Raw genomic sequence first — 17196 nt, 5'->3', positions numbered from 1 at the left:
TGGAAGGAAGGCAGAGGTGAGGGGTTTTACCAGAGGACATAGTGGTTCTCAAACCCCTGTAAATAAAGTTTTTCTATATTCTATATATATATTACAGTACGTCAACATGTAAATTTGTTGGCCTGGGCTGTGGCTCAGGCCCCTTGGCCGGTAGTCCGAGTCTGGCAGTCTGCCGTGGGTTCGACTCCCGATCCCGACGACCTTTACTGCATGTCACTCCGCCAAATAACTTCACTCACTTGACATTCATCCACTTGAACCCCGGCATATCTATTCTGGGGGGAACATTCGCCAAAAATAGCTGATCTACAAGCTCACAATGCGAGGAGATGTTGGTGGTCCGTCTTACTAAGTATAGAGGGTTTAACTTGTTTAACTGAAGAGATATTGATAAATTCCAAATATTATCAAAGTATTCTGCAGTAGCCCCATGGACCTGCGTCACGGCACCCTAGGGTGCCACGGCAACCACTTTGAGAACCACTGTAGTGTACAGGGGTTCCTCCTGGCGCGTGTATCACACTGTGACGTGATATAGTGCCGTTTCCAATCAGTGGTAATTAGGCAGTATGGCAAAGACTGTCCTAACATAGGAGACGAATGACAGCGCTGATGAGAGTGGCCCTCGTCTGCCCTCGGTCGTTCTCCCTCTACTCCCCCCCCCCCCCCCCCCCCCGTGACCTGAGATGAATGCAGGGGCGATGATGGGATGGCCAGAAGAAACTGAGAGAGAGGAGACAGAATTCTACTCCACTTTGAAGGCACGATACACAAGAAACATCCTCAACACCACTTTGTGTTTATATGGTACAAGCGGCATGTCGCACAGCTTGGGTTTTGTGGCAAACATTCCACATAGCCGTCTCAGCTGTGGCAATAAAGGTTTGAAGTCGAGACGTAGACGAGCCCCCCCCCCCACCCCCACCCCCACCCTCAATCCGAAAGGAATGGAGGGGATCTGAGGAACGGCTGTTTAGACGCATGGATGAGGGATTAAGATTGGAGAGCAATCAGAGGGTAACTATAACAGGAAGAGAGAGTCCATTCCCGTCAACATCTGAACGACATCACTTTTAACAAAGCCATTCGGACAAGATGGTGACAACACGTCACAAAGGGACAAGGAGAGCTATGATAGGATGTGGAATGGTCGTGTAAAATGCAAAGAAAAAAGAAAGAGAGCTAATAATCTGTAATCTTTAATTTAAAAAGTTTGGCAACTAAATTGATATGGCCAGATTCAGACGCAGCAGTAAAGTCAGTAGATAGAAATTATAATTTTATACCGCTATTTTATGTTATACTTTAAGACAACTTGATGGAAAGACATTATGGTGAGTTAGAAGCAGATAAAGAATAACACAGTCACTTGCCATTCTGGATGTCCTTCATGTCTAGATGGATACTGGACATCAGAATTCCCACAGCCTGGGAACGCTTATTATTCAACAGCTTCACCACCTGAGAAAGAGAGGTAGGGACATTATATATATATCTTACATCTATAAATACACCATGTCTCTGTACGTCTGTCTGTACGTGTGTAATCCACGTAATTTGAGAACCGTTAGCCCCACCGACTTCAAATTCGACACACCCACAGTTGTCCAGAATCACCACAAAAGGCCTCTGCCGGGCTCTGGACAGGGCCCCTGCACATGCTCCATATATGGAGCTGGCCTGTTCTGACATCCAACACTCCCTATTTGGGCATGCCTGACACAGACAGAACTCCATATAGGAATAAAGGGACACAGAGAGAGATACAGAAATCTCCATATGGGCATAAAATGGACACAGACAGATGGGTGGAACGGGTACACTGACACGGGTACAACGGGTATTGCATAGCCGGGTGGGGCATGGATATCCAACTTCCATCGTTACTGACATGGTGCTCTACAGCCGGGCACCGGTCTAGTACTGTATAAAAAGACACACACACACACACACACACACACACACACACACACACACACACACACACACACACACACACACACACACACACACACACACACACACACACACACACACACACACACACACACACACACACACACACACACACACACACACACACACACACACACACACTATTGAATGGGTCAAATACATGAACCCCAATATCCTTTATCTTTTGTTTTCCTTTCATGGGAAGAGAACTTTTGCCAATTCACCCACAAACATTATGCAAATTATGATCTGTCGGGTCGGATTATTGTGATTGACAATTTCCCCAGTCTCTCTGCAATTCTCCACATCCATCATGTTTCAGTGGGGTGATTTGAAACTTCCAGATCTAACAGACGACTAGACGCTTATTTACCAAACAGGGTAATTCAATGGGTTCAGTCCCTGGCACTGATAATGCATATCATGTGGCGGAGAGGTTCGCAATGAGCATGTTTACATTATGTTCCATGTGACTGCAATTGGCAAAAAAGGGGGGAGAAAAAGGAAAATCCCTCTTCTAAAGGAGCACTCAAAAACAGACGCAGATAACAAGAGCACAAACAAGAAGCTACCGATATTCTAACAGCAACAGACACTAAACTTGAGCACTATACAATTAAGACACATTTCTTGAATAATAACAGCTTTTACCTGTCAAAACAGCCAAGGGTCAAATAAAAAGTCAGACTTGTTATCATACATGGTAAGCTGTATTCAAGAGCCGGACCACAGCAGTGGAGCCAGTGTTAATTTATCCCGTTATAACTCCAACACTGTACAAATATAACCAAAAAACTGCCACATTTGGACACCCTCGGTTAAATGAACACTCAGGATTTTATTGTATACCGTCGTAAAGGAGTGTGGGGGACAGGGGTGGGAAACCCTATAGCCCACCACTATCCAGACAGACTGATTCCACTGAGCCCAGATCACACAGACCACAGGCCTCTCAAACACACACAGGAAGTTATATCACCGAGCCAACTGTCTCTGCCTCTCCTGGCTGAGCCACAACACGGGGAGACAAGGCCTGTCGAGATATGACGCTAGGACGGCTTCCCCCAATGCGCCTCTGACAGACTCATGTGTATGCGTCAGTTGGAAAAGCGAGTCATCATCAATCATATTTTATCAGTTGGCTCCTCTGTTATAAAAGAAAACCTTAAATTGCATAACCCAGAGTTGAGTTGAGTTTGTTTTGGGGAAGGACAGAGTACGGTCTCAACTCTCAAGTATGGATTTATACAGCTTACATACACATACAGTGTCTGCAAGTTACACAAATTTCAAATTGAATTCAAAACGAGACTGCTCTTGCAGTATGTCAGTGGGATTATCCAACAATAAAACACAGATGGATGCATAAACCACCGAATCTATTGAAATAACTAATTATTTAGCGACAAACATCTTCTTTTCAGTAATGGTGAAAACAAAACAAGTCCACTCCAAACGCAATGACAAACACAGCATTTTCATACACTCATGAAAGCCATATGCGTTTCCAGGTTTTTTGGTTTACAGAAATCCTTTAAGTCAAGTCAATCATCGATTGATCTTGCATGCGTGCGTGTTTATTTTTTTTCTGATCGCATGTGTCACGTCATGCCAGAAATACTTTGTTTTCAACGTCGGACCAATATGGATTTTCATCAATCCTATACGGCTCCGAATCGCATGTGAAAAACAAACCCCTGAGGAGCAATTTGTTCTGCCTAAGAAAACAAAAAGGGGAGAGCCCCGAAATAGAACTGCATTTCATGGTATTGGTGTGAGTAACATTATGTTTTCATGTCAATGCAGTGTGTGTGTGTGTGTGTGTGTGTGTGTGTGTGTGTGTGTGTGTGTGTGTGTGTGTGTGTGTGTGTGTGTGTGTGTCCGTCCTTCAGCACTCACTGGATCACTTTGCAGCAGCTGAGTGTGACGCCGCTATGAGATGAGGTTCAGCATCTCTAAATCTGACCCCATGGTTCTCTGCAAGAAACCGGTGGATTTCATTCCAGGTAGGGAATGAGTCCTTACCTCAAGTGTAGAAGTTTAATTATCTGTAGTACTAGTATGTCTTGTTCTCGAGTGAGGGGAGTGAAACTGGCAGCGTCAGCGGAACCGTGTTTGCTGTGTCAACCCATTGTGTCAAAAATAGACTGGTATATTTACTGGTCAATCTTCCTACTCTTACCTGTGGCCATGAAATGTGGGTCATGAGAGAAACAAGACTGCGGATAGCAGCCACATTTCTCAGGAGGGTTGCATTGCAACGCATTGTGAGCCTGTACGGTAGATCGGCTATAATTCACAGAATGTCCGCCGGCAGAATTGAGACGCTAGGGTTCAAGTGGTTAAAGGGCATCAGGGAGGGAGACCTAACGTTGTGACTGTTAAACTCAGTCATTCGGAAAGCACCACAGGGGGAACCACATCAACAATTACAGCTCCCGGGCCTCTCACTTTGCTCCACTGCATGCCTCCCTCCCTCCTCTTTTTTCCCTCCGTCTTCCCTCTCTCTCTCTCAACAGTCATCACCATCGTGAGGTTACCTCGCCGCACGCGAGCCACTGGCTCCACGCCACATGTGGATGGTCAGGTTGAAGGAGGGTAGCCGGCTAGGAGCCAGAACTCACACCACATAATAACCGTCTGGCTACAGCAGTCTGTATTCCTCCCGTCAATCAGTCAGTCAGAGTGACTGGGTGTCAGACTATAGGAGTCAGGGGGACTAGGAGTCAGAGATGCTAGGATTCAGAGATGCTAGGAGTCAGAGGGACTAGGAGTCAGAGAGGATAGGAGTCAAGAGAGGCTAGGAGTCGAAGAAGCTAGGAGTCAGAGGGACTAGGAGTCAAAGAGGCTAGGAGTCAGAGGGACTAGGAGTCAGAGATGCTAGGAGTCAGAGATGCTAGGAGTCAGAGAGGCTAGGAGTCAGAGAGGCTAGGAGTCAGAGAGGCTAGGAGTCAGAGAGGCTAGGAGTCAGAGATGCTAGGAGTCAGAGATGCTATAGGAGTCAGAGAGTGACTTGCACAAATAGACCCATACATGCACATTAATGGTTGCGCACACACACACACACACACACAATCGCATGATCACATACGAAAATGCATATATGGTGCTTGGTGCATACACACATATATAGTACATGTTTACATGTATACACAAACCTGTTTGGCCTTCGATTTACTGATTGTGTCTGATATTGGTTTCTTCTTCTCCTTGACGGCAGTTTTGGCAAAGAGGTCCACAAACTCATTAAAGTCAACGGTTGGCTCTTCGATCTTCTCCCACACCAGAGAGACACTGTCCCTATAAGACAGAGTAGGGTATATATTAGTATTACTGTACATCCATTGGGAATTGACTGTATAAATAACCATATTACTGAGGATAGACTGCATTTACACTTTGACTACGTATTGTATAACAGTTAATAACTAATGTAAATGCTAGTCTGGGCAGTCCTACATACAACTAAATCCCCCCCACGGGATCAATAAAGATCTATCTATCTATTTATAAACAGCATTTATATTCAGCTATAGTGTACATTTTTGTCCTAACACAAACATTAAATGCCATTGACAATGAGAATTTACGTCATATGTGTCTGAGCAAATCAACATGTTGCGCCAAGATGATGTACGATCATAAGAGCACCCCTCTCTTCACATGGATGTGATTTTTCTTTGAATTTCTTTGAATTCTATTGGATGTGACTTATAAAGTTCTTCTACAATAGCATATCAAATGCATAATCTGAGATGGACGGATAAAATTATGGACACTCATATTTCAAACAAAGCCTGAACATCATCCTGACTTTATGCCAGATATATATCTGACAAATGTACATTGAACTATCAACTTCCATTAAGAAATGGATACTTTTCATCCTGCAGCTTAATATAAACAAGACTGAATTGTACATGAAATGTACAGAATGCCTTTCCGCTTCTACGTGGTAGGTAGACATTTATGTAGCGGTATGCCTATATCAAACTTACGATAGTATAGTATTGTAAAAAATGTGTATTCTGTATAGTGTGCTGTACCACTGTCACACTTTCAAATAAATTACTTGCATTGTATTTGCATTTGTATTAATAAAACAGACCTGGAACAGGTTAGGCACTCACATTGCTCATTTTCTACCTCAAAAGTTGGAAAAATAACTTTGAAGGAAAATACTGCAGTAAATCACATAATATTTATTTTAGTATCATTTATTCCTGGCCTGAAGAGAGAGAGCACCTGGTTCAAGTCAGACCACTCACTGTGCAACACACAATTCCTGGCCGGCATCTCAACCTCATTTTCCACCATGTTACCATATCTATGGCTCTTTGGCAGATCTTTATCTTAAATGGTCAAGCTCTCTCTCTCTCTCTGTCTCCAGTCCACACAGTTCAGAGGGGAATCCGAATACCTTAATGTGAATGATGCGTGTCTATCTTCACTTGATCAGCCATGCATTTTGTTTACACACTATCTGTAATGCCTCCACTTACTGACAAACTGGCCATATACTCTCCTTTAACTGATCGAGGCAAAGATGTAGGCATGTCATGAATTTTTCCCCCCTTTTTGCAGGATGATTTATGATAAAGCCAACCTCTAAGTTGTAAATCCCTCCATCGAAAACTTGTTGTTGTTGAATTAAAATTATATGATTGAATGTCCAAATCTGTCCAACCAGGGAAACTCTCCCCCTGTCAGGTGTAAAGGAGCATGAAGGAAGCATGAGTTAAGTCCATTGCTCTCCCCAGGTTGGCGGAGGGTGTATAGAGCCCAGGATCACATTAGATGATTAACACAGGGGTGAAAAATGGGTTACAAAATCGTGGGATAAAAAATATATTTAAGAAAAATAAAAAATAAAAAAAAATGACAAACACTGTTCCTTACTGTGTTGTGGTTGATGGCTGATCAGTAACACGTACCTGGCCTGACTGCACATAGATAACAAAGGCAAACTTCATTTCCTGTGTCTGTGTTACGTGGGTTTAGGACATGTAAAGTCTCTTAATTCCAAGGGAAAGTGGAGTGTACAATTTCGTACCTATAGTGGCGAGGCGTGGGATGGTGTATTTTGGTAAATGAAGGATCTTTGTTGATAAATCAGCCATCCCCACACGTTGCCAAGAGAGCCTCTGTCATGACGGGGTGCATACGTTGGTTAGACATACTAACGCCGGGCCGACAGGCATTAGTCCGACAACACCGTTGCTCCCGACATGCATGGCCGGTTACAACTAATCTGTGGCCGGTTAAAACTCACCAGTGGCTCCCGACGTTCCCGACATGTGTGGCAGGTTAAAACAAACCCATGGCTTCCTGTGAGGTTAGGTTAGGTTAGTTTTACGGTTTGGCCATTATTCCGACCGATAGATTAGTTTGAGGTTAGGGAGAGATATAATGGGGCCAGTTGGACCAGTCGGAATAATAGTGTGAATAATGACATGTTACAGCAAGATGGTACATTTCCATTTGGTCTGGATTGTACCATCTTAATAATAATAATAATAATAATAATAAATATGTTTGTACCAGCTACCTGATTGTGTCCCTCAGTGTCAGAAGAACCCCCAGCACAGCAACAGAGGTTACATGTGTGAAATAAAAAATCACCAATCACTATGAGCACATTCCGTCGGACATTCCCTGCTCAAACGGACAGACAGACATACGCACAAAACTATATAGCGCCCCTCAAAAAGAAAACTGCTATAGTAGACTTACTTTTTGGCATACAGTTGAATGCGTGTCCAGTAGAGTGGCTTCATGGGTTTGGGGGGTTCAATGAGGGCCTTGGCGGGGCCAGCCTCGGAGCGCATGCCGCCCAAGGGTGGAGGGGGCCCAAAGCCTGGGGGTGGAGGGGGCCCAAAGCCCGGGGGTGGTGGAGGCCCCATCATCCCGGGTGGGGGCGGTGGGGGTGGAGGTCCCATCCCAGGTGGGGGCGGTGGGGGTGGAGGTCCCATCCCAGGCAGAGGGGGTGGTGGAGGTGGACAGCCCATACCAGGTGGTAGTGGAGGGGGCGGGGGCGGGGGACAACATGGCCCCTGCCCAGGTAAGGGCGGGGGAGGTGGGGGAGGAGGTGGTGGTGGGGGGATGCTGCCCGACGGTGGTCTCTGCTGGCAGGTGCAGACAAAGCCCGGCGTGGGTCGCGGAGGGGCCGGAACGGAGGCCGAGGAGCTAACGCTGCCGGGTCCGTCCTTTAAAGGCACGTCAAACTTAAAGCCTTCTTCCACGGGGGAGGTCTGCACGGACCTCTCCGCCCTCCCTCCCCTGTCCTTTGCCGTGGAGAGCCGCCCTTGGCCCTGCAGCAGCGTGATCTTGACCCTGAGGTCATCGATGGTCCTCTCCAGCTGAGGGATGTCTTTATCCTCTGGAGACGGCTGACCCGATTTCAACCTGATGAATTCTGCCGGCTAGGAACCAAAAGGGAAGAGTTTAAAGGCCTGCAAGTACAGTATAGACTATAGAGCCTAGAACTATACGCTAAACTCATGAGGTTAATGTTTGCTGTCCGTCTTGCTTTGAGATTCCCTTTGAAAGCATGCTATCAAGCCTATTGTACTTTGAACCACAAATCCCAAAGTGCAACAATACTTTCATCTTGGGGATTTGCTGCCAAGTCTCGGACATTATAACATAAAAAAGCAAAACACCCACAACTAAGGGAGTTTAGTGGCAGGGCTTTGAGCTAGTGGAGGGTCAAGGCAGTCCATTATGTCTAGACTCCGTCAGACCTCTGGCTCCAGACTGGTAGACCAGGGATGAGGGGAGACTGAGGGATTTGACCCCAGAGACAGGGAGTCTCGCTGGGCCTCATATGGGCTATTGAGGATCCGTGTCGGGATGTACACATTCCCCAGCTGTGGTTAAATCTCAACATTTAGTTCTACAGTATGTGGCCTGTTTGATTTACGATTATACTAGGGAATACAGGCTTAAAGTGATGTAGAAAAGTATTTCATGCTAAGTCTGCCCTCTGGTGGGGGAATTGAGTTACTGCCATTTAGGACTCTATAGTCTAACATGCAGTATATTTCCTTCACACATGGTTAACAATTGAAGATCATATTTTATTACTCCTAACAAACAGCAGGGAGTTGTCCACAGAGGCAGTACCACAGATCAAGTTAAAAATGTTAAGCAAGTAAATTAACACAATATTTAGATATAAACTCACCTGAGCGGGTGCTCCTCTGGATGTCTTGCCTGACAGCTGCTGTGGAGGGGGCCATTGTACGATGCCTGGGCTTTTGCCATACAATTCTGGCAGGCTAAAAGATGCCCAGGTGTACAGCTGCTCTACCTGCACAGAGGTTAAAAGGTACACAGAGGAGTTTAACTCAAGATGGAGTTAAATATACCGACAACTTACCGACAATATATATAGCCTCCTGTATGTAATTTAGAAATACATGAACACATACTGTAACATGAACATAGCCATTTCACTTCCCTAAAAGTAAGTGTCATGACAATTTTGTCCTACAGTATATATTGGCAGAATCTAAAATGGGATTTGAGATGATAGATAATATTTCTATTTATGCCCAGGTAGCTACAATTTAGAATTTAGGCAGTTATCAGACACTTATCCAGAGTGACTTATAAAGTGCAAGATCTGAGTAAATGGCACGAACCCTAGTCAAACAACAACAGAAAACAATTAAGTGCTACAAAGAAATTAGTCAGAATACAGGAAAAACAATCCATCATTATGTCTAAATAACATACTATACTAACAGAATGGTGTTTTTATGTATGTCACTCTGGCATGTGCACGTGTGTGTGTGTGTGTGTGTGTGTGTGTGTGTGTGTGTGTGTGTGTGTGTGTGTGTGTGTTATCGCTGATCAAAGGTATATGTGTGTGATATATGTGTATATATGTAACGGCGCTGACCATATGACATTGATCTGTAAATAAATGTATACTGCTTGATTTGGTGGTTACAAAATAGCATCATTATGCATACACCTAATCAGGGGTACATCTCCATTCTCCCCCTCTGCAATCTGAATGTGAGGCACATTTCGGTGGTGCTCACTCTGCAGTAAGAATTTTTTAATTAATGTATGTGATGTCAGATTGTTTATTTGCTAATGTGTATTTATTTTGTTTGTCTATTTTGCAACGTTCCTGGTAAATCTAATCCACTGAGCTAATTCATTTGATTATTGGTCCTCCCACTGTGTATGCCATGTCTGGGCATTGTTAAGAAAGTGCACTTTGAGTAGTGCTATTGGCAGTGCAGTATAGCCCAGTGCAGCGCACATGACATCCCAAGCTTCTGTCAAAGTTCAACATGAATTCAGTAGGTCCAACTACTTGTTTATTAACTATGTATTTATGTATATGTACTGTACCTGTACAGTATATATATGTAGTGTCTGTAGTCAGACCAAACAACATGGATGGCTTTAACTGAAACACATGCATCACACAATTTAAGTCTTGGAATGAGTCACCTGAAAGCACTTTCTCGAAAATAAGTACATTTTCCCTAATTTCCCTCATTTAAGAAATATCAATAGAATACTTTGTGTCTCCCCAACAACATAATGAGACAACAACTAAAAGACCATGGGGTCACAGAGAAACATTGTTAAAGGTCAGAGGAAATGTATTAAATTAGGTCAACAGCTGATACCAGCCACCCGCTTGATAACCAGATTTAGCTAATCTTCAACAGCTCAAAGCTATTGATTGAGCATTAAAATGTAACTAAAAACAAGCCCTGGTTCAATCCTAGGTATTATACTACTATACATTTACGATGGTTTTTGAAAACCTAATGCCATGCCAATTGCCAAAAATCTAAAACCTTTCAATAAGTGCACAATCTTGATGAATCTTTGACAAATTCCCTCCTAGCTATTAGTGGGTTGACCAATTGATCTGAATTTTTAATGGGAACTGACCGTTAGCATACGTATATCGAGGGCTGAATTTCATCTTTCCAAAATAAGCTGTTAATTAGGGTTTATGGGACATGGTGATGGTAATGGTGCGTTTGCGTGCATGCAATGCAACTCTGTGTGAGTGTGTCTGTGTTCTTTTGCAGGGCTCAGATGCTATTTATTTCCAGTTGGACAGCTATGACCCGGAGTATGTTTTCTTTGTACAGTCAGTCACTACCAGGACAGGACCTTACAATAACCAGACCCTCATTGCCTGACCTAGAGCTGTGCGTGCAGGCGTGTGCGTGCCTGCAGCACACATACACACACACACACACACACACACAGGCACGCACACACACAGAGGCAGGCAGGAGGGCATGCGTGCACACTAGGGCTTTCACTTCTAGTGATTTTTACTAGTTGCCTAGTTGCCTAGTTTACTAGTTTACTAGTCGACTAGTTGTTAAATCTTCATTATGTAAAAAAATAAAAACCGTTTTCTTCCCGTTTCTACACAACAAATGAGGTGGTGCCCCCAGAGGCAAAAACAATCATTAACCGGTCGCCTGCCAAGTCTATGGACTTTAATTAGTTTGTTTCGGGCAGTAAATGACAACGTAAGACGTACGATGTCATCTGGCGGATATACAAATACTGACCTTGCTGCGCCCCTCACCTCACACGGGTGTGATTTTAACCGAATGGGTTCCCAGACTGGTTTGTGCCTAACCCAGACGTGGGCTTTCTCCTGGGGAAGAGCAGGCAGCCAAAGTCCCTTACATAACATGGTCAGCTGATGGTATACGCAAACAGACACACAGATGGGCGTGCATGTGTGTGTGTGTTTGTGCGTGAGAGTGCAGTCAGGAGTGCATTTGCTTTTGTCCCCACACGTCTCAAGCTTTGCCATTGACAATGGACGGAGAAATTAGGTCAAAATTCTGCCAAATATGACGTAAATTAAACATCAAAACATTAAACGCCATTGACATTGAGGGGGAAATTTACGTCATAAGTAAACGAGCAAATCAGCTAACCAATCACAGGCAACAGGCCTTGTGATTGGCCAGTATAAGATGAAGCATGATGATGTACGATGATAAGAGCGCCCTCACTTCACAAGGGGGTGATTTTTTACTATTAAGCCAGCCATGTGAATGGGATGTTTCAATCTGTGCGACTGCGCGTGCATATACTGTGCCCTCATGCAGATGTGTGCCTATGTGGATAATGCATATCAATTGCCTTACAGTATATGTGTAGTCAATGGTGTGTGGGAGCATGCATGTCTAAGTGTGTATTTGTTTGGTTATGTGCGCATTGCTTTCATGCATGTATCTGCCCACTAACCTGTGCATAGTGCATACAATAGCTAGAGAATTCATGTACTCAAATGCACTCAGGAGGTACAAATCTGCTTTGGCAGGTCACAGAGAAATGCTCTGATGAAAATGAGCACATCAGTCATAGAAATATAACAACTCAGAGCCTGGTCCTGCACATAATGGATCTATCATGTGGACATCATTCTATTAGAGGTGAAGACATGCTTTCGCTTTTGTGAGTTTTCATACATCCAGGCAGATAAATGCACGCTCGCACGCACGCACTAAGTACTGTAGCATTATGGCAATAGGATTGGACAAAATAGAGATATACTGTAGCATTCTATTCCTAGACACAAAACTACAGTATACTGTACACTGGGTGGATTACGCTGCACAGGGCTAGTGATAAAAAATGGCACTGACAGTGTGCTTGGTGAACTGTGCATAACACATGCATGAGATTAGATCTGCGTGAAACATTGCTGCAAAGAAGACTAAAATATACATGAAATCAGGTTTGGTCAAGCTTGCCTACTTGCCCTTCCCTTCTGTGTACAGTGCGTAATGAAAAAGGGCCTAATCTCTGTAGATGAATCATTCCGATATGGTTACACACACAAAAACAGAGAACTGATAGGGCTACAGAATGCCCGACGTACATTATTCGTTGACTGCCGGTTGCTTCATGGTTCATACTTATCAAAGAAACCTCCATTTGTGAACATGTGCCTTAAGGTCCATCCACGCCAATAACATCCTATAAAGAGAACTGTATAATTCTAAAACTCGTTCTAACTCAAGTGGACGGCGGAGTCTACCCCACAACTAAAATGACAAAGCATTGGGATTACTTTCACAGTGATTTGATGAAAGCCAATTAAAATCTACCCGAATTCACAGGGTGTCGAGTTCAACCATCACTCACATTAAAATAACATTGACTCTCATAAGAGATGGATTATCCTATTCTTCTTTTTGTGAACCCATAAACCTGTGCCTTTCTTTTTTTTTGTCCTCTGTTCCAGGTCATCAATATCACATGCTTGGCACGTTTTTAGAATGTTAATATCGGTAACCATTGTAGGTATCCTTTAATTATCATTCTGGTTGTGGATTGCCCTTTAGGCCAGCAACGTAGGCTGTGTGTGTCAATTGTTGGTGTATAGTGCAGAAACAATCAAGTGTCTGCTAATTTAACAAAACAGGAAATAACCATGGTCACAAATTCACAGCCTACCCCACTTCTATTCTATAAAACTAAACCTAGGAATCTTTGAGGTCCGTTATCAGAATGAGGGTCTTTATAATGTTGCTATTACATTTTCCCATTATGCAGCACCACTGGGTTCAAATGTGGAAATGGGCCTGTGGCACTGGGGTGTGGTTTGTTGTCGGCTGTGAGCAGACTTGCTCCATGCCAAAACATTCCAATAGTAACGTTTTGATCCAACTTGGATCTTCATCAGATCAAGACGTTTGAAAAATGGGAACCACACCCATATTTAATATTTATACATCACGCAAGCCAATAAGCTGACAAGCTCCATGTTGGCAGGAGAGGTTAATCATCCAAACCACCCAAGGGGATAGACGTCCATAAACAATTAACAATTCAGTAAAATACAGAAAAACTGGAATACAAAAACATACTTCACAATGTCAAACATATACATGTCTGAATCTACATTACCTATGTTCAATGTTCAATGAGTGAGTGAGTGAGTGAGTGAGTGAGTGAGTGGAGATCCATGGCAGAGGCAGTCTGGTGTAGCAGTGACATTCTGTCATTAATTAAGTGTCCATCACTGTGGCTGTTGAACTGCCTACCCCTGAAAATGGGATTGAACTTTGAGTTGAACCAGTTGTTGCAGTTGTTGAACTACATTGTGCCTATCGCCGCCAGAACATACATAATCACACACCACTCCCTCTTAACGAACCGATTACACAGCTCTATACTGGTGCCATGCAGTAATATTGATAGTTGTGATTGACAAGGTTCTTACGTTGAAGGTGAGCATGGTTGTTGAGGCCGTGATGTCGCCGGGTGGCTCTCTTGGGCTGTCGCTGAACGGCTGCAGTAGACCCACGGCCAGCATACGACAACACATCTCCCTGGCATCCTCTTCCACAAACCCCTCTCCCTGCTGCATGCACAGCCGCTCCAACAGGACTTTACCTGTAGTGTAGAGGCAGGAAAGATGATGTGTTATGATTCACTTGGTCAGTGAGAGTGGTCATTATATGGAATCAAAAACGAGGATATTCTGTCAACAAAAGAAGAAAAAGAGATCTCTTGTTTAGTCAGTTGCCGAAAGTCTGTCCTACTCACGGTCACGGTGAAAAATAATATAAGTTTAATGTTTCCTTTTTTGTTGGGCGATATCTAATATTACTAGTATACCATCTAATGCTGTGAGTAAAGCAAACACCTCTGATCACAGCGCTGGAGAAAGACATCAAATAATTAGTCGCTGTTTCTGATGTGTTAATTAAACACATTGACGTGAAAGCACCCTCCTCCACACACACAGGGGTGACTAAGGAGATGGAAACAGCAAATGCTAATTATTACATGCTGAAGTTAACAAGACGCTACACAGAAACTCAAATTGATATTCAGGGAATAGGAACACCGTTCCACATACCATGTATACGGTATTTAATAATATCCCAGTGTTTTATCATTGCTGCTACTATTAATGAGTAATGCACTGAACCTGCATGATCTGATGCCTGTCAATAGAAAGGCAACTATACTGTCGAGACGAGTGGGAGAAAGAGCACACATGGATCATCACAGTAAATTAATGTAATTACTGTGAAAAAAACATGTTACCTGCTTGTGTCTGTGTTTCTACACAAGCCAGGCGAGCTGTAATGGGAGTGAGAGTGAGAGTGCGTGTTGCAACTGTGAACGATTATTATATGACATGTCATGTAATATATAAATCCATAAACAGACATGATTCGATCATGAGGGTGGAGAGAATCCTGTTTTTTGATGCAGTGGATATATAGCTCAAGTCATCATTGTGGTCTCCAAAAATGTTGACTATGTGACAGCGGGAGACGTGAACTGACATGCAGAGAGCTCCTCTGGAAAAAGGGGCTAATCTTTCACTTTGACAGGTGTGTGACGGGGCACGGCAAGCAGGAGGTTCATAAAGTTAGATGAACTTTATGTGGAAAACTTTATGTGGGCCTTTCTTTTGCCTTGCATGTTCTCCCCGTGTCCCCTAGGGTAGGTAGCCTACCCTTACAAAAAAACATGCAGTAATCCTGGTCTCTAACTGCTTCCCCCTGGCCAGCCTGATGGAGGGGAAAGGAACTGTTTGGAATAACATGTTCCTTACACACGATTTGGTGATGTGACAAAAATGCTTTAAATAAAATAAAAAAGCAAGTAAATCTGTCATGACACTAAGGGCTGTATTTTGCGTGTCTTAAGCACCAGGTCTTATTCCCTAACTTGAGTAAACTAAAGACCTGGAGGCGTGATCAATGCTCTTTGGCCACTCAGAATAGCCAAATGGCATTGATCACGCCTCCAGGTCTTTAGTTTACTCAAGTTAGGGAATAAGACCTGGTACTTAAGACACGCAAAATACAGCCCCAAGTGTGATTATCAGACAGTCCAGTTAATTAATTGCCGGACAAAATCCCATTTGAAAAACGAAACAGAATTCAATCCAAGATATTGATTTATTAATCCGGGATATAGTCTGTCTCCTAATGTAGGAGACTGTGATATCATTGCACAGGCCTGGTGTGACCTGAGCACCCAGCAGAACAGTGACTGAGAGTTGATACAACAAGAGAGGCCTGAGCACCTAGCAGGATAGATCAAAGTCACACGCAGCCAGTGATGACAGAGTTGGAACAAACAGCAAGAGCCAAGCAGGAGACCAAAGATACAGAAGGCCTACGAAAATATATTTTGGTATTTTTGTCTCCACCAGCCGAAGGCATGGGGAGAGTATGTTTTGCACTCCGTCCGTGTGTCCGTCCGTGTATAGCTAATCTCCGGCACTGTTGACCCGTCTGATGTCAACGACAAACCTCTGTACCAATTTTTCCACAACTGCCTGTTATAGCGCCACCATGAGGCCGAGTTTTGTAACTTTATATTACTTGAACAAATTTGATCCATACATCATGCAAATCGATATACATTACCTCTATAGTCATGTGATCACACAGACCTGTCTGCATCCCCATATTCCATCCCCATTGGCTAAGATTGCCTTCCAAAGTTTGCAAGATAGGTCCGTTTTGAACAAAATGCCTCAAATCATGAACACAGTGTGCAATCTGAGGACCTGCTTTTTTCATTATGCTCTTTATAGCGACACCAGGAGGCCGATTTATATAAAACTATTACTTATCCAAATATCACGCAAATCGGCACAAATAATCTCTATAGTGATGTGATCAAGACGGGACTGTTTGATTTCTAATATTCCATCCTGATTGGCTTCCAAAGTTTTCAGGAGTGGCCCGTTTTGTACAAAATGCCACAAATCATGAACACAGCGTCCGCTAGCAGTGAAACTGTGCACGCTTATTCCCACTAGCCTGAGGAAGAAATGCCACTAGACATTTTTCCAAAAACGCTCCTATCCTGATGGAGACATGTGCCCCGAGGGGCACTTTTTCTAGTTTATGAATGTAGTGCTCATGGATGTTGTTCAGGGATTAGTAGACTGATAAAATGTTTAGTTTAGTTCTATGTTTAAGTTATTAAATGTTTATGGCAACAGGAAATTCCATATCTCCTTTGTTTGGCTATGACTAGTTTGGATGAATAATAAACCAGAATGGAGTCCATACTGTAACATGTTTTTTGTCATGTGGTGATGCGCATAACGTGCAACTTAGTGTTAGCTATGTATGTGCAGTTTTGTGCACAGTGTGTTTCTGTGTCCGTCTCTTGCATGCATCTATTTCTGTCTAAGCCTGTGGGGAAGATCGTGTCTCTGCCATGGGTGAGCGGTAATGTTGT

The 17196-nt window shown here is 43.5% G+C and overlaps 1 protein-coding gene across 1 annotated transcript in view; it reads right to left on the bottom strand.

Moving 5' to 3' along the window:
* fmn2a (formin 2a) overlaps positions 1–17196 on the bottom strand; it is a gene marked incomplete at its 5' end in the record, with an annotated part of 46372 nt that overhangs the window by 26719 nt on the left and 2457 nt on the right. Inside the window, 5 exons of the mRNA XM_080782961.1 lie at positions 1374–1461; positions 5115–5256; positions 7690–8378; positions 9143–9268; positions 14198–14370. Of these exons, the coding sequence (XP_080639087.1) occupies positions 1374–1461; positions 5115–5256; positions 7690–8378; positions 9143–9268; positions 14198–14370 (1218 nt within the window). The remainder of the gene's footprint in view (positions 1–1373; positions 1462–5114; positions 5257–7689; positions 8379–9142; positions 9269–14197; positions 14371–17196) is intronic.

The sequence above is a fragment of the Protomyctophum bolini genome (genome assembly GCF_963924005.1).
Source record: "Protomyctophum bolini genome assembly, chromosome: 14".
Taxonomy (NCBI): Eukaryota; Metazoa; Chordata; class Actinopteri; order Myctophiformes; family Myctophidae; genus Protomyctophum; species Protomyctophum bolini.
This window is presented reverse-complemented; position numbering and strand designations above follow the sequence as displayed.